Raw genomic sequence first — 20,031 nt, 5'->3', positions numbered from 1 at the left:
CTCCCTGATTCGATTATCTTCAATCATCTCCCACCGGGTACCTCCCACAAAATGTAGGAACTATGGGAGCTACAATTCAAGATGAGATTTGGGCGAGGACTCAGCCAAACCATATCACTATTATTTGTATTTATTTCTATATAAAAATATGAAATATATTAATCATTACTAGTATTTAGTTTACACAGTTACTGTACTCTCCCCGTTTGCCTGGGTTTATCTGCAGAGTTGGCTGGATCATGAGAAAAACTGGGAACCCATCACATGAAGATGTTGAAAGCAACACCCATTTTCATCCCTTCCCTTTTACAGAGCCACAGCGTACTGGGGTTTGCGAGTGCGCATTAAATGTAGTAATAAATTATATTTTTAACTTAAGCTTGCCCTTACAATATGCACACATGAATTCAAAGTCAGAGTCAGGGAAAAGATGAAATGCAAAGACAATGTATTTGAACAAAACATAAGAGTAGGAAACAAAAACATATTCGTTTAGGAAGCATTGTAAAAAATCTAGTCAAATAATGCAAATGATATAAAGTATAAATGACAGTGCTGACAATTGGATCAGGGCTATAGAGACTACACTTAATATAATATCTCCTAATTCAAAATAAAAGGGCAAAGAAATTAAAATGAAAAAGAAAAAGAAGAGCAAAGAAATGAGCAATTCATAACGGAAAAACCTGTGGAAAGTATTTAAACTCACTATTAATAATTTTAAACTAAAATAAGACATAATGTTTGACCTATCAAGTTAGCAAAGATAGAATAAAATAAAAATATCTAGTTTTAGTAAGGGTGAAGACAACCAAAAATCTCATATAAGGTTTATTTTAGTATATATTGTTTTAAAAAATCTTTAGCAGGTAACTATGCATTAAAAAGCACTATAAAACGTCTATATACCCTTGATTTAGCAAACCTAGTTAAAATAACTTATCCTAAAGACTTAATCAGGGAATATACATTAAAACAAAATCTTGGCCGGGTGCGGTATCTTATGCCTCTAATCCCAGCACTTTGGGAGGCCAAGGCAGGTGGATCACGAGGTCAGGAGATCGAGACCAGCCTCGCTAACATGGTGAAACCCCATCTCTACTAAAAATACAAAAAAATTAGCTGGGCGTGGTGGCGGGTGCCTGTAGTCCCAGCTACTCAGGAGGCTGAGGCAAGAGAATGGCGTTAACCCAGAAGGCAGAGCTTGCAGTAAGCCAAGATAGCGCCCCTGCACTCCAGCCTGGGTGACAGAGCAAGACTCCGTCTCAAAAAAAAAAAAAAATCAAAACCTTACAGTGACCTGCATGTCTAACATTAGAGGACTAGTTAGTTAAATCATGATACACCTATGCAATTGAACACTTTGCAATTTGAGCCAGATTAAAGATAGCTACAAAGTCTTTGACACTCCTTTTTAAGAACGGATGTAATTTCCTTCACCTTGAATATAGGCTGGTCTTAGTGACTCGCTTGACCAATAAAATGTGGAGGAAGCAATGTTCTCAGACTTTCGGGGTTGGATAAGAAGCCATTTAGCTTTTGCCTGGGTCCCTTGGAACACTTCTTCTTTGAGTCTGACTGCCATGTAGTAAGTACCTGAGACTGTGATGCTGAAGAGGCTGTATGGGGAGACCACATGGAGAGACTGTGACTACGTGATGAGAGAGAAAGAGATGCCCGATTTTCAAGTCCCCAGCTGGTCGAGTCATCCCAGTTGAGGCCACAGACATCACAGAAACAAGTCATTCCTGCCAGGCTTTCCCAAATTGCAGATGAATACACAAAAGGAATGATTGTTTTGAGTCACTAAATTTTGGAGTGGTTTGTGATATAGTAATAAATAACTAGAACACATTTGGTGAATGGAATTGGTTTTTGAAAATGTTACATTGCATCTGAGATCAAGTAGTAGGAAAAAGATGGAAATGCCTCAAGGGGACTATTAATGGAAGCTCAAAGGGTCCCAGGCTTAGGATTTGAAGGAGAGTGAAAAATATGTTTTTGTAGGATGGAAAAAATTGAGACCTATTTTATGTAGTACCAAAAAGTTTGGCAATACTGGTGCCCACGTTAATGTGAAAAATAGACAAGGAAACTTTCCAGACAAAAATACAGAAAATGCCAACAGGCTTCTTGCAGCAACTTATAAGAACATATAAAGAGACTAAAATACAAAAACTAAAGCAGGAACTGTTAAGATTCTAATTGGAATTTAGAGGAAATTTTAAAAGGCCAGGACTTGCTTGATTTGAAAACAAAATAGTTTTCCAACCTTAGTCTCTCTTAGCAAAAATTCTCAAAGTGGAAAATGGCTTCAGCACAAAGATAAAACTTAGGATGCCACCATTAAAGTATGGGCTCAGAGATAAACTGAAGGTTGTGACTATAAACCATTTGTTAAGACTTCAGACAGATGTAAGGGTATACTTAGTAGGGCTTCTAAATATCTCATGGGCACGTCTTGTGAATTCTCTCAGTTAAACAACAAGGATTTTAGAAATATTAACATCCCACAGTAACCACAGAGGGGGTCTAATGTAGAAAAGGGCCTGTCTTGGGAAGAAACATTGGTTGCGAAGTGGATTATAAATTGATCCATAAGAAACTCAAATAGGGAGGCAGCGAATTGACTGAGCACCTCTGTTCTTTGGATAGAAGTTGGTAAGATTTGTAAATAGTAAAATTTCTTACACAAAGTTTGCAAGTACTACAGGTTGCATTTGTTGCAATATGCATTTGTCATCCCTTATAAAGGGTACACATGTCTCTTTAAGTCATCTTAACAGCAATAAAAAGCAGCATAATTTATTAATCTTATATATTTCCCACCAGGGAGGAGACATCATTCATTGGGAGGTGAGAATTCTTGGGCTTAAACCTTCAAATTCCTAACATAAAAATGTATATTTGACCAAAAGTGTTGCAGATAAATCCACGTGGAAGAAAAAAGATTAACAGGACTATTACTTAGTGAGGTGGAATCAGAGAATGGGGACTTGGTCTTTAATTACCAAGTTAATTGGTTTTTATCTGTCACCATCTCTAGCCAGCAGATAGAGTTCCTGGTTCAAGGCACTCACAACTTTGAATCCTTCAGAGGTACTGTCAGCTTTTTTCTCTTCAATGCTCTTTCTTCCTTGTTTCTTTCTGATTTATCTTTCTTCTGATGAACACGTGCTTTTCTTCAGTTATATTGAAACCATTTGTTACATTATACCAACTGTTGTGCTGTTCAGTACAGCAGTACCCCTTATCCTTATGGGATACATTACAAGACCCCTAGTGGGTGCCTAAGAAACCACAGATAGTATGGAACCCTATATATATACTGTTTCTTCCTATACATACATACCTATGATAAAGTTTAATGTATAAATTAGGTACAGTAAGAGACTAACAATAATAAAACAGAACAATTATAACAATATGCTGTAATAGCAGTTATATAAATGTGGTCTCTCTCTCTTTCTCTCAAAATATCTTATTGTACTCTACTCACCCTTCTTTGTGTTGATTTGATAACCAAGAAGTCTACTTAAGTGACTAATGGACAAAGAGCAAACATGGTGTGGATACTTTGGACAAAGGAATGATTCATGTCCTGGGCACAGTGGAGCAGAAGAAGGACAGAGCAGGACAGGGCAAGACTTCATTATGCTACTCAGAATGGCACTCAACTTACAACTTATGAATTGTTTATTTCTGGAATTTTCCATTTAATGCTTTTGGCATACAGTTGACCACAGGTAACAAATTGTATGCTCGCTATGGTTTGGATATTTGTCCCCTCAAACCTCATTTGAAATGTGATCCCAATGTTGGAGGTGGGGCCTACTGGGAAGTGTTTGGGTCCTGGGGTGGATCTCTCATGCACTGCTTGGTGCTGTCCTTACAGTAATGAGTGAGTTCTTGATCAGTTAATTCCTGTGAGAACTGATTGTGAAAAGCAGCCTGGCTCCTCCCTCCCTGCTCTCTCTTGCTTCCTGTCTCACCGTATGATCTGTACACACCAGTTCCCCTTTGCCTTCTGCCATGAACAAAAGCAGCCTGAAGCTCTCACCTGACATACATGCTGGTGCTGTGCTACTTGCACAGCATGCAGAACGGTGAGCCAAATAAACCTATTTTCTTTATAAATTACCCAGCCTCAGCTATTCCTTCATAGCGACACAAATGAACTATGACACTTGGAAAGAGAAACCACGTGTAAGAGGGAACTACTATACATTATTCTTTCTTCTTTAAGTGGTTTTGGATATTCTTGAACGCATCTCCTATAGATTTTAGGTTTTAAGTGATTAATGTGGTTGCTGTAATTGCCAAAACTCAGATGGTGACTAACAAAGGAAAGACCAGAATCACTATTGTGATCATCAAAGTGAGCCCAGAGTTTATTGATTTGCCAGGCAAGAGAACACACACCAGAAAAAAATTGAAGGAGCAGTTTTCTGAGGGAAAAACTTTAGGCAGTATTATGCAATAGGGATGTAGTGAGAGTTTGTGATGGTTACGCTAATGAATACTTGATGTTTGCTTTCTGGATAGGACTACCCGTCCGTAAGTCTGCACAAGGTTAGTTAAAACAAGCCCCACTGTTCACCTGTTAAGAGTCAAGTTCACACTTTCATTGTAATTTTAGCATGTGGGGTGTTGACCCTTTTTTGTTGTTGTTAGCTGCGTACAGAATGTGTAATCTTTTTCCTGTGTGTGTGTGTGTGTGTGTGTGTGTGTGTTGTTTGTGTGTTTTTCTTTTTTCTCCTTGGCTAATTCTTGGCAGGGATCTTTCTGGAGGAAAAGCTGGGACCAGCCATGGCAGGAGAGGTGTGGAATCTGCCACGTGAGGCCTGCTGTTTGCCTGCCGGCCCAACTTCCTGTTGCTTGCCCCTACCCTCTGCGCCTTTGCCTCTCCTCAGGCCGCTGAAACAAAGGAAGGACAGCTCATTCCCAATGGGCGATCACTTCGCACCTAAAGGGTAGAGCCTGGGGGAGCTCGAGGGTGGGCTGGGGGCTCCTTGTCCTGGGTTCACAGCTGTCTCCACGCCCCGTCCCTCAGCACTACCGGTGCCACCTCCCACACGGGGCTGCTGCTTTCTGCGCAGCCACTACACCGCCTCCCCCAAACTGTCATGGAAAGAGTGGAGAATGGAGGAGAACCAGGCGTCCTTGGAGGCAGCGCAGGAGGGCGACTGTGTAACGTCACCCACAAGGGAGGCTAGGGCAACAGAGCAGGCCAAAAGCAGCAGCAGCTGCTGCGTGAATGTGCAGCATGGAACCCAGGCCAGGCCAGGCTCCGGGGTTGTGGGATCTGCTCAGAGTTTTCTGCCCCACACTCCGAGCTTCCGGCAAGGAGCAAGGCTTGCGAACAAGTCAGAAGGATTTGAACTGAGCAGCCAATCTTTTCAGCGCACCCCCTCCCCAACCCCCACCCCGCAACCACTAAACTCTGCCTGGAGATGTGGTGGCCTGTGTCATCCAGGGCCTCTGGTTTGTTGTATTATAATATATTTCGCTGTGGAAAATATCACGTTTATTCACCTTGCAGCCCAGTCACCTGGTCCTGTTGTTTTACCCCATCTCTTCTCCCGCGCGCCCTTTTATTTCTCGTTTCTGAGAAGAGTACACCGTTCACTATTGTAGAGTAATCCCTGTGACTCAGTATTACCATAGTGCGATGTCGTTTTGTGCTATTTTGAACAATTAAAAGACTTTTTGAAAGAAACAAAAGAGAAAGAGTCTCCAATTGTGTTCAGTAATGGTCCAATATCCTGGAGTCACTCAAAATTCACATTCATTTGTCAGCCATGGTTGGTGAATGTTCAATGTTCATGATTGCTTAAAAGCTTCTGCTGGTTAGCACTAGCTGGGGTGAAACACAGCGTATCATATAGTCCAATTATATCATAGGCAATCACCGCTTTAAGTTGAAAATCTTTCTTTTGGATATCTCATTATTGCATCACTTACCATCTACTATAATTATATAGAAGGCTTATATTCTATTCTGGTGATTCACTTGAGAATTTAACTGCATTCATATATTCTTCATAGCACCTAGCACAGTTCCTGAGATGCAATAAATGTTCAGTAAAGGTTTGTTGAATTAATGAATACTCAAACAAGACAACTTTTTTTAACCTCACTTTTTTTTACCTTGTCAAAATTAATGTGTATCTATTTAGAATGAAATCTCTGTGTAAGAGGCTTTCTTAATATTTTATCAGCGTAATATACTTGAAAATATCCTTTAACATAGGAAAACCCCTATCAATAGATCCTCTTTTCATAGTCATTTACAATTAGCATTTTATTAAAAATAAGATATACATATAAATTTATTTCTATTCTGATTAATAAATTGGTTAAGTGATAAATGAAATACACAGTATTATGTTCACAGCAGACATTCAAAAAATGAGACTAATAAGACATATATCTCAAATTCATGTGGCAGAATTGATTTTCAGGACTATTTTAAATATATTTATCAAATAATGTAAAATGTATCAAATGATGTAATGATCTTTATGACTTATATGAGCTTGTTTTAATTGTGTGTGTGTGTGTATACACACACATACATATACATATTGTGGAACTAAAAACAGTGATAAATCACAGCAATTAACAAAACTGATAAATTAATTGCTTACTATCTATTAAAGACAAATATTTATATTAAAAAGATGTATTTCAAATTTTATTATTACATATGTTTGATTGTTTTTGACTGGGGAAATAAGAAGTTTTGGGTTATAAATAGTTTCTGGCATTGTTTTATTGCCTAAATATGTTATGCAGCTGTAAGTATAGCAAAACTAGCTTAAAATCTTTTTTTTCTTTCTATTGCATCAATGTTTCTATATAAAAATCTATTGCTGAGCATGTTTTTAGGCTGTGAATTTTAGGCTGTGCATATCACACTGTGGTTTTCACAGAATACTATTAATAGTTTTACTGACAGTCTTTATTGGAAAGGTTGTTTTCTAACTGTGATAGGCAGCTTCTGATGTGGTCACGAATAATCCCAGCATCCTGGTATTCATGCTCTTGTGTGATCCCCTCCCCTTGAGCGTAGTCTTGATTACTTGATTCTAACCAATAAAATATGGAAAAGATAATGGGATGTCATTTCTGTGATTAAGTGTAAAATATTATGACTTCTATATTGTTAGCAGACTCTATTGCCTTTGTGGCTTGCACACTTTGATGAAGCAAGCTAAAATATGGGAGAGACCCAGGTGGCATGGAAATAAGGGAGGCCTCACTTTCTATCCATCCCATTTCTCACGGACAGGTAGAAAATGAGGTCCTCAGTCCATCAGACCACAGGATCTTAATACAGCCCCAAATCACTGAATGAGCATGGAAAAGAATCCTTTCTCAGTTGTGTCTTCAGATGAGACTGTGGATCTTTGTCTGATATCTCAATTGCAGCCTTGTGATACGTTGTATAGCAGAGAACCCAGTTCAGCCATGCCCAGTTTCCTGACCCAAAGAAACTATAAGATAAAAAAATGTGTGCTGTTCTGTAGTAGTAGGTAACTAATACAATAACTCGTCAGTAAAACTGACAAACTTAAATATTTCTTGACATCAAAATCTTTTAAAAAACTAATTAAATGTATAAGATCTTATCCTCACATATGTCATGTCAACATGGTGCAATTCTCATTTTCTAAGAAAACCAGATAATTTACCTGACAAGACAAACCTGTAGCCATTCTAATGTCTTCTCTTGATGTATTATGCTCATGCTATTTCTCTCTAAATCATCTATTATGACAAAGAAGGAAAATGGAAGACATTACATTCACATAACAAAACTTAACATGGTACCCAGAGGGCCTCCAGCTCATCTTTTTCCAAGGGGAAAATATCATCAAATTTTTCCACTAAGAGGGCCATCAAGTTTTGTCATGGAGATTTCCCTAATAATAGCTTCCTGTAAACTTGTAGGTTAGCATTGTATTTCTGTTATAACGTAAGCTCTCTTCTTCCCGCTGTGTGACCTATGGCAATTTACTTAGTTTCTCTGCACGTCAGGTTTCTAGGCTATAAAATTATATTTTTGGACTATATGGTACATAAGGACACCCCTATACCTATGAAATATTTCAAGTACTGTAAGTGTGCCTAAAAATATTTATATTTGTAACATGGCCACAGCAGAAGCTTCTGATGGGAGACATAATCTGTGTTGCAAACCTGCTTGATATACTGCCTAAATGTGCCAAAAATTTCTGCTAAGACATTTTATTGCAAACTCGAATCTACTAGATTCTGCAGGGATTCTTTTCAATAAATCCTTTTAGGCCTTAAAAAGAAAAGTTCTCTTTTTTTCATGTTCCTAGTGCAACATTAAAAGTGTTTATTTCTCATATTCTTTATTCAACATGTTACAATTCCCTTCCTTGTGAGCATAAATAAATATTAAATTCCACAACTGCCATAGAGAAACAAGCACAAAAGGAAATGATATTTTTCTAAGATAATTCACTTTCAAATGAATGAATACTACTGTGAGGTGTTTAATAAATCTAAAACTAGTGACAAAAACAGGAGGAATTATTAGAGAAAAAATTGATCAGTACTATGCAAATAATGACTCACATAGGAATACAAAATGTCAGAGAAGCAAAAAATAACACAGGTAAGAAATAGATGCTAAAGTAATTTTTTAAAAAGACAAACTGACAGGAAAATTAATTTCCTTATTTTCCTTGGCATTGTGCACTTAGAAATGTACTCTTCGGGGTTGCTTGAGAATCCTTGTAATGGACATTTATTGCTACTCAATATCCAATCCACCTTCTCATTTCCTGTCAGCACCCAGTTTTCCTTTTGGGGAACACCCTGCTGACATTGTGTAAGAGCCCCGGGGCTCACATCAGAATTTTTTTCATAGTGCTACTAGTATATCCAGATCAACACCTCAAAAAGGATTATTTCAGTAATTGTGAAAACTGATGCTGTCTCCCTGTATCTGAATAAGAAAAAGCAGTGCTTCAATTGCTTCTTACACTCATTTTTTTAAGGATGTAAGACAAAAATAAACCAAATATGGAGGAAGGCAGAACCAATGGACTATCAGAGAAGCAAACCTGTGATCCTGATAAATCCAAGGCTTAAAGAGACTTGGCAATGATATAAGCCAGTAGAACTTCTTGTTTAGACCAGGTTAAGCTGTATAATTGTAACTTAAAGTTTATAATACACCTTCCTGTGAAAACATAGCTAACAATCAAAGCATCTCCCCCAACCAAGAGATAGAGTGACTCACTCCATTGCCTAGGCTAGAGTGCAGTGGCACAATCATAGCTCACTGCAGCTCTGAACTCCTGGTCTCAAGTGATCATCTTGCCTCTGCCTTCCAAATCACTGGGATCACAGGCATGAGCCACTGCACCCCCCAGCCTCCAAAGTGTCTTTAATTGATGCCTTTTATTTAGCTATTGTTGTATATGTTGGGTCAGGATATTTTTCAATTTAAACACTTCTAATCTTATCCTTCCTAGTATTTTATGGGGATAAAAATCACAATTAATACTATAATATTTTATTTTTAATAGTGAAATCTATCAAAACTCTTAATGATATGATCCCAAACGAAACACCGATGCTCCACGACATAGCTTTCTGAAGAAGACATACCTTTGAAAGACGTATGAGTGAATATGTGTGTTCCCAAATATACGACAGTACAAAGGCCACAGCCGTCGCCTGGGCACTGCCTTGGGGTTTACGAAAGTTACCTGACTGGTGGAAAAATAGCCAAGCCTTTCCTGTGTCATATATTTTGGTGCGTGAGTAGCATATCATTTCTCCAGGTCAAAGACTTTAAGCTAAGGCATCAAACAAGTTTCTGTACATGCCAAAGAGCAAAAGGAAGGATTCCAGAGACAAGTCATTTTCAGTTACTACTAACTTCCTGAATCAATAAGATTCACTGAAGAATTGGAGAACAATAAACTTTGCTTTGAGATTTTTGTTTTAGAATAATATAACAACAAGCTTAGAAAGTAGTTGAATTGGTCTTCATCTTACAAGAATGACACAAGTCTCCACAATGCAAAACTAAACAAAATATTCCCTCTCCCCTGCCCTGGTTAAATTTTAACCAATAGATGATAATGGAGGCATAATGGAAACCAGGAATCAGCTGATACACTTCAAGTGTGAAATGCGAAAATTTTCTTTACTCTGGGTTTGTAATACGCAATTGCTTCTTTCATATTCTATATTAAGGCAGGATGAATTTACCATCCAGTCAAATTCATTTCTTCTGCAGACACAGTATCACTGTCCCCATGTAGGTTGCCATCATTTATCTCTTGAAACTAATTTATTCCCTGCCTCCAAGCAGCTGTTAAAATGATCTAAATGAGACACAAAATTGCCACGCTACTCCCCTGTGTAAAATCTTTCTAACCTTGCAGTGGCTACAATTACCAGGAACAGGAAATCCAAGCTCCTCTTTCCCTGGTCTGGTTCCTAATTTCTTTTTCAACTTCACTTCTTGCCAAACTCTAAATTCCTGCAACCTAAAAGAGCTGGCTGTTTCCTGCATATATCATGCCTCTGTTCACGTAGGATCTTCCATCTAGAACGTTACACCTTACTTTCATCTCAGCCTGGTTGAATCTGACTTATCCTTTGGCCCCCAAGTTAGGGGCATAACTCTGTGGTCAAGGGAATAGTTTTCAAGTCTGCCAGAGTGGTGCTTAAATGCCCCTTCACTACATATGACCTGCATGAACTCAGTCAAGTTATTCAACTGGCCCAAGCTCAATTGCCCTATCTGTAAAACAGGGGCAATAATACCTATTTATAACGTTGTTTTGAGGATTAACTGAGATATTTACAAAGTGCTTAGAAGAGCACCTGGCACATAGTAAGTTCTTTATTAATGTGTATAGCTAAGTATTATTGTCACCTGCCATGCAAAGACTTTCCTGATACCACCACTCTCTGGCTGTAGAAGAGGCGTCTTCTCTGTTCCTTTATAATACTTTATTGAAAATTCTATCATAAAAATTATAACATTGTAATATTATTATCTTTTATAAAATGGCTTTTTTAATTTATCATAAATTCTCTCAGTACTACAACCATACCTATTTCACTTTTGCATTCCCATGGCTTAATACAGTGTCTGACATGTAGTAAACATCCAGCTAATATTTATTGAATGATTAATAAATGACATTCTGTCCCCAGCCACATCTCATCTTGAGGTGTAATCACCATAATCCCCATGTGTAAAGGGAGAGACCAGGTGGAGGTGATTGAATCATGGAGGCAGTTTCCCCCGTGCCATTCTCTTGAGAGTGAGTGAGTTCTCACGAGATCTTATGGTTTTATAAGGGGCTCTTCCCTTTTCACTCTTTCACTCAGTACTTCTCCTTCTTTACTCCTTGTGAGGAAGGTGCCTTGCTTTCCCTTTGCCTTCTTCCATGACTGTAAGTTGTCTGAGGTCTCCTCAGCCATGCTGAACTGTGAGTCAATTAAATTTCTTTCCTTTATAAATTACCCAATCTCAGCAGTTCTTTATAACAGTATGAAAATGGACTAATACACTAATCAATGAATGCAGATTTCTCAGAATAAAATAAATATGTGTACATAAGTTGTTACAGATAGCCATTGCTACACACACACAAAAAAACACATCAAAATTTACTGAATTTAAACAAGGAGACATTTATCTTTTTCAGAAATCTGCAATTTGGGCTGTGCTCATGGGAAGAGCTCTTCCCTGCTCTGCTTGGCAAAATCTGTGGTAGCTCAGAAACTAAATGCTGGAATCATGTGAAGGCTTGCTGAGTCCATATGTCTGGTGGTTGTTGCTGGGTGTCACCTTAGCAAAAGGCATATAATTAAGGTCACTTGTTAGTTGACTTTAAAATAGGCAGATGATCTGAGTGCCTTAATCTAATCACATGAATCTTTTTAAAACAGAAAATTTTCTCTGGCTGGTGGCTGGCGGCAGAAGAAGAAGTGAGGTATTTGAAGCTCAGTGGGGATTTGATGTACCATGGCTAGCTTTAAGATGGAGAGGGCCACATGCCAAAGAATGCAAGTAGCGCTAGGAGATGAGAGCTGCCCCCTGATGACAGTCAACTAGGAAATATGTATCTCAGTGCTACATGGAATTGAACTCTGCCAGCAGCCTGAATGAACCCAGAAGTAGATGCTACCCTAGAGTTCCAAGTAAAAGTCCAGCCTGACTAGATCCCAGATTTCAGCCTTGTGAAATACTAAGCAGAGAATCCAAATGAACCATGCTGTACTTATGGCCTACATAACTGTGAACTAATAGATCTGTATTGTTTGAGGTGCTACATTTGTGGCAGTTAGTTACATGGCAACAGAAAACTAAAACAATGGAGTTTCTGGGGACAGCATTCCGACAAGAAATATTGCTATGACCATTTAAGAACAACCAATAAGTATCTACTCAGAGTATTTGGGTTTGTAATGTTTTTGCTTGAACATAAATACTTTAAAAGTGATTATCATTAAAAGAGTCTTTAGATTTAAGGCTAATTTTAAGGTAATTTTTACAAATTACCATAAATTATGATACAAAGTCTCAGTCTGATTCATTTTTGAGGCTCTGAAAGAGGAGGTTCATCCAGATTGTTAACCAGGATCAAGATTTAGACAGAAGGCTACTGACCTTGGGCCTACCTGGAGGTCAACTCTCAGGTGCTGTTGTGGTTAAACTCTGTCCCCACCAGAAAGATATGTTGAAGTCTTAATGCCCAGTACCTCAGAATGTGACCTTATATGAAACTGGGGTCTTTACAGAGATAACCATGTTAAAATGAGATCATTAGGTTGGGCCCTAATTTAATATTACTGGTATTTTATAAAAATGGAAATTTTGGAGAGAGAGAGACAGAAGACTATGTTAAGAGACACAGGGAGAACATCATATGGCAGAGACTGGATTGATGCAGCTAAAAGCCAAGAAATGCCATAGACTGCCAGGAAACAAGCAGAAGCTAGTAGGGGGCAATGGAACAGATTCTCTATCCTGGTTGCCAGTAAAAACCAACCTTGCCAATTGAACTTCTAGCCTCCAGAACTATAAAATAATGATTTCCGTTGTTTAAGCCACTCAGTTTGAGGAAGCCCTAGAAAACTAATACAGATGGCAAAAGGAAGTGGGCTGCTTCAGCAAGAAATATCTTAAAAAGTATACGTTGTTTTGAACTTAAGAAATGCGCAAAGACTGAGTTTTGAGGTAAATGGCAGAAAAAGCCTAGATTGCCTTGAAGAGATTGTTGGTAAAAAATATGGATGTTAAAGGAGAGTCTGTGGAGAGCTCATAAAGAGGAAAGCTGGAGAGAAAGCTTCTATCATCTTAGATGATACATCATCACGAACAATGTTGCTAGAAATATAAATGTTAAAGGTGGTGGGGTATCAGACAAAAATGAGGATCATTTTATTGGAAACTGGAGAATAGGTGATCCATGTTTATGGAAACTGAAGAAAAAGTGACAGAGAATTTGGTTGACTTGTGTTCTATAGAGTGGAAAGAACTTATTCATGATGAACTTGGATATTTAGCTGAGGAGAATTGTAAGAAAAGTATTGAAGGTGCAGCCTGGTTTCTCCTTGTTGTTTATAGTAAAACAAGAGAGGTAAAAGATAAACTGAAGAAGGAATCCTGCCTGAGTTTTCCTGTAGATTTTGAATTCCCTGCAGATTTTGGACTCAAGAGTGCAGTATCAACTCTTACCTGAATTTTTAGGCTGCATCATGGTCTACAAATTTCTTGCTTGCTAGCTTCCACAATCGTGTGAGTCAATTTAAAATCTCAAATGTGATCTCTTTCTCTCTGTCTCCATATGCATGTACATGCCATGCATAGCTATATATATATATGTGTGTGTGTGTGTGTGTGTGTGAATATTTATATACACACACACATATATATATACACACACACACACATTTTGAGTGTATGTGTGTGTGAATAGCCAGTATATATATACCTAGCATGTCAGACAGTGTGTGAAGCACCTTGAATAAGTAATGGGAGAAGCCATTGTAACCAGTATTTCTAGCTTAGGTAGACTGGAGAATAACATTGCTGTTAGGATTTTTTTAATATTCAATATCTCATAGGTAGTTATAAATTGAGTTTAGGGAAAATAATTCAGGGCTAGAGTTCTGAAAACCAACTGTAAACAATTTTTCAAAAAATTGTGGTACTAGATAACTTTTTGAAGTCAGAGGGTAGGAAATAAAGTTGTTGAGAAAAGAAGAGAGAAGAACTCAACCATTTGAGGGCACCCTTTTGTGAAACATGCCTTGAGGAAACAGAATAGCCTATATGGATTTATACTTACGTTTTTCAAAAATTATCTCTAAGCATCTATATTAGTCAATGTTCTCCAGAAAAGCAGATGATGACTCCAGCCTCCTTAAGTTTCAGTCTGGGAAAGCTCAAAGCTGCCAAAAGAATCTGTTTGTTCCAGCCAACACCTTATTTTGGTGATAATATTTCACAATTCTTCTCTAATTCTGACTAATCTCCCTTTTTAATCAAAAGAAATCAAACCCTAAATGAATCACATTTTTTATTCATTACGCTGATACTGTTAGTTTTTAACAGGTCATTATGCTGTTTCGATTTATACTAATCATATAAAGTTTTCTATTTAAAAAATCATTTACATATAAAAGGTAAGTTAATTTAAAAAATATTAAGTATGTAAGAGAAATAGGAAGATTGACAAAATACTTTTCCTGACTAAACTATAGCCAGGTTCCTCTGAGCCCTTTTACTGGCAAAGCCTCCTTGGCCTATAAAAACTACAGACTCTCAGCACAACTGATTTCATCCACATCCTCCCCCCTCCCACCCCTACACACATATCAAAAGACTTGAACAAACACTAATATAGTTTCTAACAGCTCAAGGTTGCATTCTTAAGATGAAATTTGGAGTTATCCTGGACTTCTCCCTCTCTCTACAACAAATTAATCTTGTTAATTTTGTCTCCAAAATGCCACTAATCATCTCTTCATTCTCTGCCACTGATTCACCCAGGACTCTACTGTGTCTTACCTAGATGATGATGATGATGATTATTATTTGAGATGGAGTCTAGCTCTGTTGCCCAGGCTGGAGTGCAGTAGTGCGATCTCAGAGGCTTACTGCAAGCTCCTCCTCCTGGGTTCACGCCATTCTCCTGCCTCAGCCTCCCGAGTAGCTGGGACTACAGGCGCCTGCCACGATGCCCAGCTAATTTTTTGTATTTTTAGTAGAGACGGGGTTTCACCGTGTTAGCCAGGATGGTCTCGATCTCCTGACCTCGTGATCCACCCGCCTCAGCCTCCCAAAGTGCTGGGATTACAGGCGTAAGCCACCGCGCCCGGCATGTCTTACCTAGATTATTAAAATAAAAAACTCTCTTTTCCTTTTCATTCTCATCACCTCATCTGATTTCTTTTCATTTTACATATCATTGTTAGGGAAAGCCCCCTAGAGCAAAAAATTCTGTTATTTCCTTCCTTACGATGGTTTCTGCATAGATTAATGTTGAAATGCTAACTAGTAAGTCCCTGTTCAAAGCCCTTCACAAAGTGATACAAACTCTTCTTTCTCTGATTCCTCCTCTACCCCATACACTTTCTATTTTTTGATATGAAAATATTTCTAAAGATCCAATTTTTATGCTCAAAATTTGAAAAAATATAAAACTCTAAAAAACTTAGCATAATTTAAAAATGGGCCTCAAAAGTGAGTTGAAAGTTGTATTTTATACTGTAGACACACGGTGGCACCATTTTAGCAGCCTAACAGCAATACTAGAGAACCTTTGTTAATACTGTGTGATTATGCTCTAAAATTGTCCAAGTGCTTTAAATGGCTAATGTGATACTACTTTAATCATTTAATAATGGTACTGTTAGTGCTAAAAATGCTCCACAATATCAATGACTTTGAAACAGAATTTAGAGGTAATATTTATAGATTGTTTTTATTAATCCTTTATAATGGGCTGAATTGTGTCAACACTTCCATGTTCATATGTTGATGTTCAAACTCCCAATATCTCAGAATGTGACTGTATTTAGAGATAGTCTTTAATGAAATAATTAATTTAAAATTATTAGGATTGGCCCAAATCAAATATGACTAGAGTCCTGATAAGAAAATGAGGACACAGACATGTATAGAGAGAAGACCCTGTAAGAACACAGAAGGTACTGATCTGCAAGCCACACCAGAGAGGTCCCGGAAGAAACCAGCTGTGCTGATACATTGATCTCAAACTCTTAGCCTCCAGAATTGTGAGAAAATAAATATCTATTGTTTAAGCCACCAAGTCAGTCTGTGGTATTTTGCTATGGAAGCCCTAGCAAACTTATACTCCCTTCAGTATATTTACAAATATAGAAACCATACAATAGTTGTGGATTAATGTACTATATGAGTGTAGTCTCCATATTATGTATTTATTCTTACAGAAAAACTGAGTCTTGATTTATGAGTTTGTAAATTATTTGAGCTCTTCAGAAGTCCTCGCCTCAAATAAAATGCTACTGTCCTGAACGTTGGCCCTGTTCTCTACTGACTATTAACCCAATTTATTGTGTGTTTTTCCTCATCTGTATCCTTGCTCAGCTGAGCCGAGTTCACTGGAGTGGTTAAGGGTGCAGGCTCTACAGCCGGACTGTGTGGACTCACAGTCCTAGTTCATCACTAACTGTGACTCTAGACAGTTATTTAAAAAGCGTGGGCCACATTTTTCTTGGAAATGTATAAAACAGAGATAATAAGAGTGCCAGCAATAGAGGGCTCTGTGAAGATCGAATGAATTGATACAAAGTATGTAGAATAGTACTGGGAACTGAGAAAATGTGTTATGCTGTTGATTATTCCTCTGCTTAAGTTCCATTTATTTCCTTGGGTAAAAACAAAAAACTGCCTATCCTTCAAAGCACAGAAAAGATACCTCCTCTTTGAAGTTCAGTCACTATACCTCCTGCTTCTTCTCAAGTTGAATAATAAAGAAACTTGTGCTGTCAAAGATATTGCAAGAGATGAGCTTTAGTTTCCAAAAATTTGGATTCGAATAATTTTTTGCATTTATCTATCATGTAATTTTAGACATTTTGCTTAATTTGTTTGAGTTTCCACAGCCAGTATATAACCTGACACAGTGGATCTCAGTATTTTTCTAATAAATATGTTTTTCCATTTGCAGGTTGGGGAATATAATGTCACCCTTATAAGATACTGCAGTTTTCTAAAGTGTGGGACAAATATCTGTGGAGGCACCAAGATAGATTTAGGTGAGATACAGACATGGTATCAAGGACACTGTGTCATTCAGATAAAGTTTTGCTTTCAACCCTATTTAAATGCTTCTTGTTAGGTCAAAGAGAAAAATCTCAGTTTGAGGCTAATGTTTTTAAATTCTTTTCTAATATTTGCTAATCTCCCTTTTGTAATCCAGACAGACCAAACCTACAATTGAAACACATTTTTTATTCACTACAGTTATATTTACTGTTACTCTTATGACAGCTCATCATGCTTTCTCCATTAATGGTAATCTACGTTTTCTTTTAAAACAAATTCATTTACATATAAAGGTAAGTTAATTTAAAGAAAACTATAAAGTACATAATATCGGTATAAGGATTGACAAAGATTCTTGACCAAACTCTAGCCAGACTCCTCTAAGCCCTCTTACCAGCAAAGCCTCAAACTTTCCTATAAAAACTACAGACCCTCAGCACAAATGATTTCATCCATATACTTCCCCTACTGGCTTGCCAACACACATTAAAAGACTTGAACAAACTCATAGTTTCTAACAGCTCAAGGCTGCATCTCTAAGCTGAAGCCCCCTTAAATTTCAGTCTGAGAAAGCTCAAGACTAACAAAATAATTTATTTGTTCCAGCCAGCATGTGAAGGTAGGACTCATTTCCTAGCGTCTGCGGGAAAGGTAGGAGCCTTATTTCCATAAGAAAGTTAACAACCCTGATGGATTTCAAATGGACCATTCTCCCGCCCTTGCTTTTTGTAAATTTCCGTTTCCCTGACTTTGATCAAGCCGTTGTTCTCTTTCCCTACTCCCGCATTCTCCTTTTAAAATACAGTCGCCTCTGTACAAATTGTAGTTTAGTTCATTCTGGATCTTCTTCCCGATTGCATTAGTATATCACTATAATAAAAATCTGTCTTCACCCCTTGGTGTCTGCCTTTGTTTATCTTTGATAGGATATGGTGAAAATTAATGAGGGTAATGTGCAAATTATGGAAGTCTGGGCAACACTGAATATAAATTATTGTGTTTACTTCAAGATAGTTGTTAAATTCATTCTCTTACAAGTGTGATAGAATTAGTCGTGTATCAAGTACTGTTTTAATTCATAAAAGTTCCAAGGAAGGGCCAGGCGCGGTGGCTCACGCCTGTAATCGCGACACTTTGGGAGGCCCAGGTGGGCGGATCACGAGGTCAGGAGTTCGAGACCAGCGTGACCAACATGGTGAAACCCTGTCTCTACTAAAAATACAAAAATTAGCCGTGATTGCTGGCGCGCGCCTGTAATCCTAGCTACTCAGGAGGCTGAGGCAGGAGAATCGCTTGAGCCCAGGAGGCGGAGGTTGCAGTGAGCCGAGACAGCGCTACTGTACTCCAGCCTGGGCGACAGAGCGAGACACCATCTCAGGGGAAAAAAAAAAAAAAAAAGCCAAGAAAGAACTGAGTCTGGTACAGAATTCTTGATCCTGAGAAATCCTCCAAATGAAAAAACTTTCAAAGGCTCTGGAAACAATACGAATGATTCTGTCTTCAGTCACAATGATGAACTGAACATAGCTGTCATCTCCCTCCTTCGCACCAAACTCTGGATATTCCAGAAAAGCGCAAGAGAAATAGTGGGAGACAAACACTGGATGCAATCCACGTATCATCATCTGTTTTATCCCCCATTCTTACTTCGTCAGAGCTCATTCGATGAAGTGGTAACTTGACGACGATGGAAATATTGGGAGTCCAGCATGGAACTTTTTCCCACCTTTACTTCTTGCCAAAACCTTCCTGGATTCACTACTGCAATCAATGTTATGGCCCGTTTCCTTTCAGATGCACTTCAAGATTAGCTCAGTCACTGACAACATGGGGAATACATTTCGACCTCCAGATTTTAAAAGTGCCATTATTATTTTGCCATTAGGTAGAAGGCTAAGTCTCAACGTTGTGCTAATAATAGCATCTTTAAGTCCCTGGACTAAGACCTCGGCTCCTGGTTTGGGAATCAGACTGCCTAGGCGGCACTCAAGGCTCCACAGCTCCCCACCTGTGAGCTCCAGGGCATGTCACTCGGTCCGGATTTCCAGAGGTAGTTTGGGGGGAACCAACAGTACACACACCACAGGGCAATAATGAGCAAGAAAGAGACAATGCAAAGGAATTGGCACAGCACTCAGCAGACAATATAAGCTAATACGTACTCTGTCTACACCCTGCGTTTTAGGGAGTTAATCGAAAGCCTCCACTCACGTGACCACTCCACTACCCGGCGCCACGACGCGCTGATGTCACGACGGCGTGCGGCGTGCAGACGTCGGCAAGCTGCGCCGCGCCTTCGGGGTGCTTCCGGATCTGGTACTTGGGCAGAGTTGCACCGCGTTCATTGTCGTCGCTTCACAGGGTCTGTTTGAGTCCTGTCCACGGGACCCTACGGGGGGTACCTTCGAAAAAAACGGGCTATGCTGCTGTTGCTTGTCGGTACCTTTTCCTGACGCCTCCGCCGCTGGGGTCATGTGGACCCTTGTGGGTCGGGGCTGGGGGTGCGCACGCGCCCTCGCGCCACGAGCCACTGGGGCCGCGCTTCTGGGAGGCCCGGGGCCCCGGCCCGCGCCGACCTTTGGGGCTGCTCCGGAGTCCTGGGCTACCGACAGGCTCTACAGCTCCGCAGAATTCAAGGTGACTGCCCCCTGGAATCTGATTTAGTCACATTTTAAAACAATGGAGTGCCCCATGCGATCTTG

General features: G+C 38.9%; 2 protein-coding genes across 7 annotated transcripts in view; one reads left to right on the top strand and one right to left on the bottom strand.

Annotated features, from left to right (window-relative positions):
• YIPF7 (Yip1 domain family member 7) overlaps positions 1–19,551 on the bottom strand; it is a 56,141-nt gene extending 36,590 nt beyond the window's left edge. The window contains exon 1 of the mRNA XM_058430028.1: positions 19,492–19,551. The gene's annotated coding sequence lies outside the window, so the exon portion shown is untranslated. The remainder of the gene's footprint in view (positions 1–19,491) is intronic.
• GUF1 (GTP binding elongation factor GUF1) overlaps positions 12,449–20,031 on the top strand; it is a 31,719-nt gene continuing 24,136 nt past the window's right edge. For 2 of the 6 annotated variants that reach the window (XM_058430026.1, XM_032136134.2), the window contains exon 1: positions 19,600–19,966. In XM_058430026.1, the coding sequence (XP_058286009.1) occupies positions 19,802–19,966 (165 nt within the window). In that variant the 5' untranslated portion in view covers positions 19,600–19,801. Of the gene's footprint in view, positions 12,554–17,231; positions 17,320–19,599; positions 19,967–20,031 lie in introns of those variants that run through there. The other 4 variants (XR_009210451.1, XR_009210452.1, XM_058430027.1 and 1 more) reach the window with 3 other exon arrangements.

The sequence above is a fragment of the Hylobates moloch genome, unplaced genomic scaffold, assembly GCF_009828535.3.
Source record: "Hylobates moloch isolate HMO894 unplaced genomic scaffold, HMol_V3 SCAFFOLD_17, whole genome shotgun sequence".
In the NCBI taxonomy this organism is placed as follows: Eukaryota; Metazoa; Chordata; class Mammalia; order Primates; family Hylobatidae; genus Hylobates; species Hylobates moloch.
The sequence above is the reverse complement of the archived record's forward strand: the minus strand, read 5'-3'. Positions and strand labels throughout refer to the sequence as shown.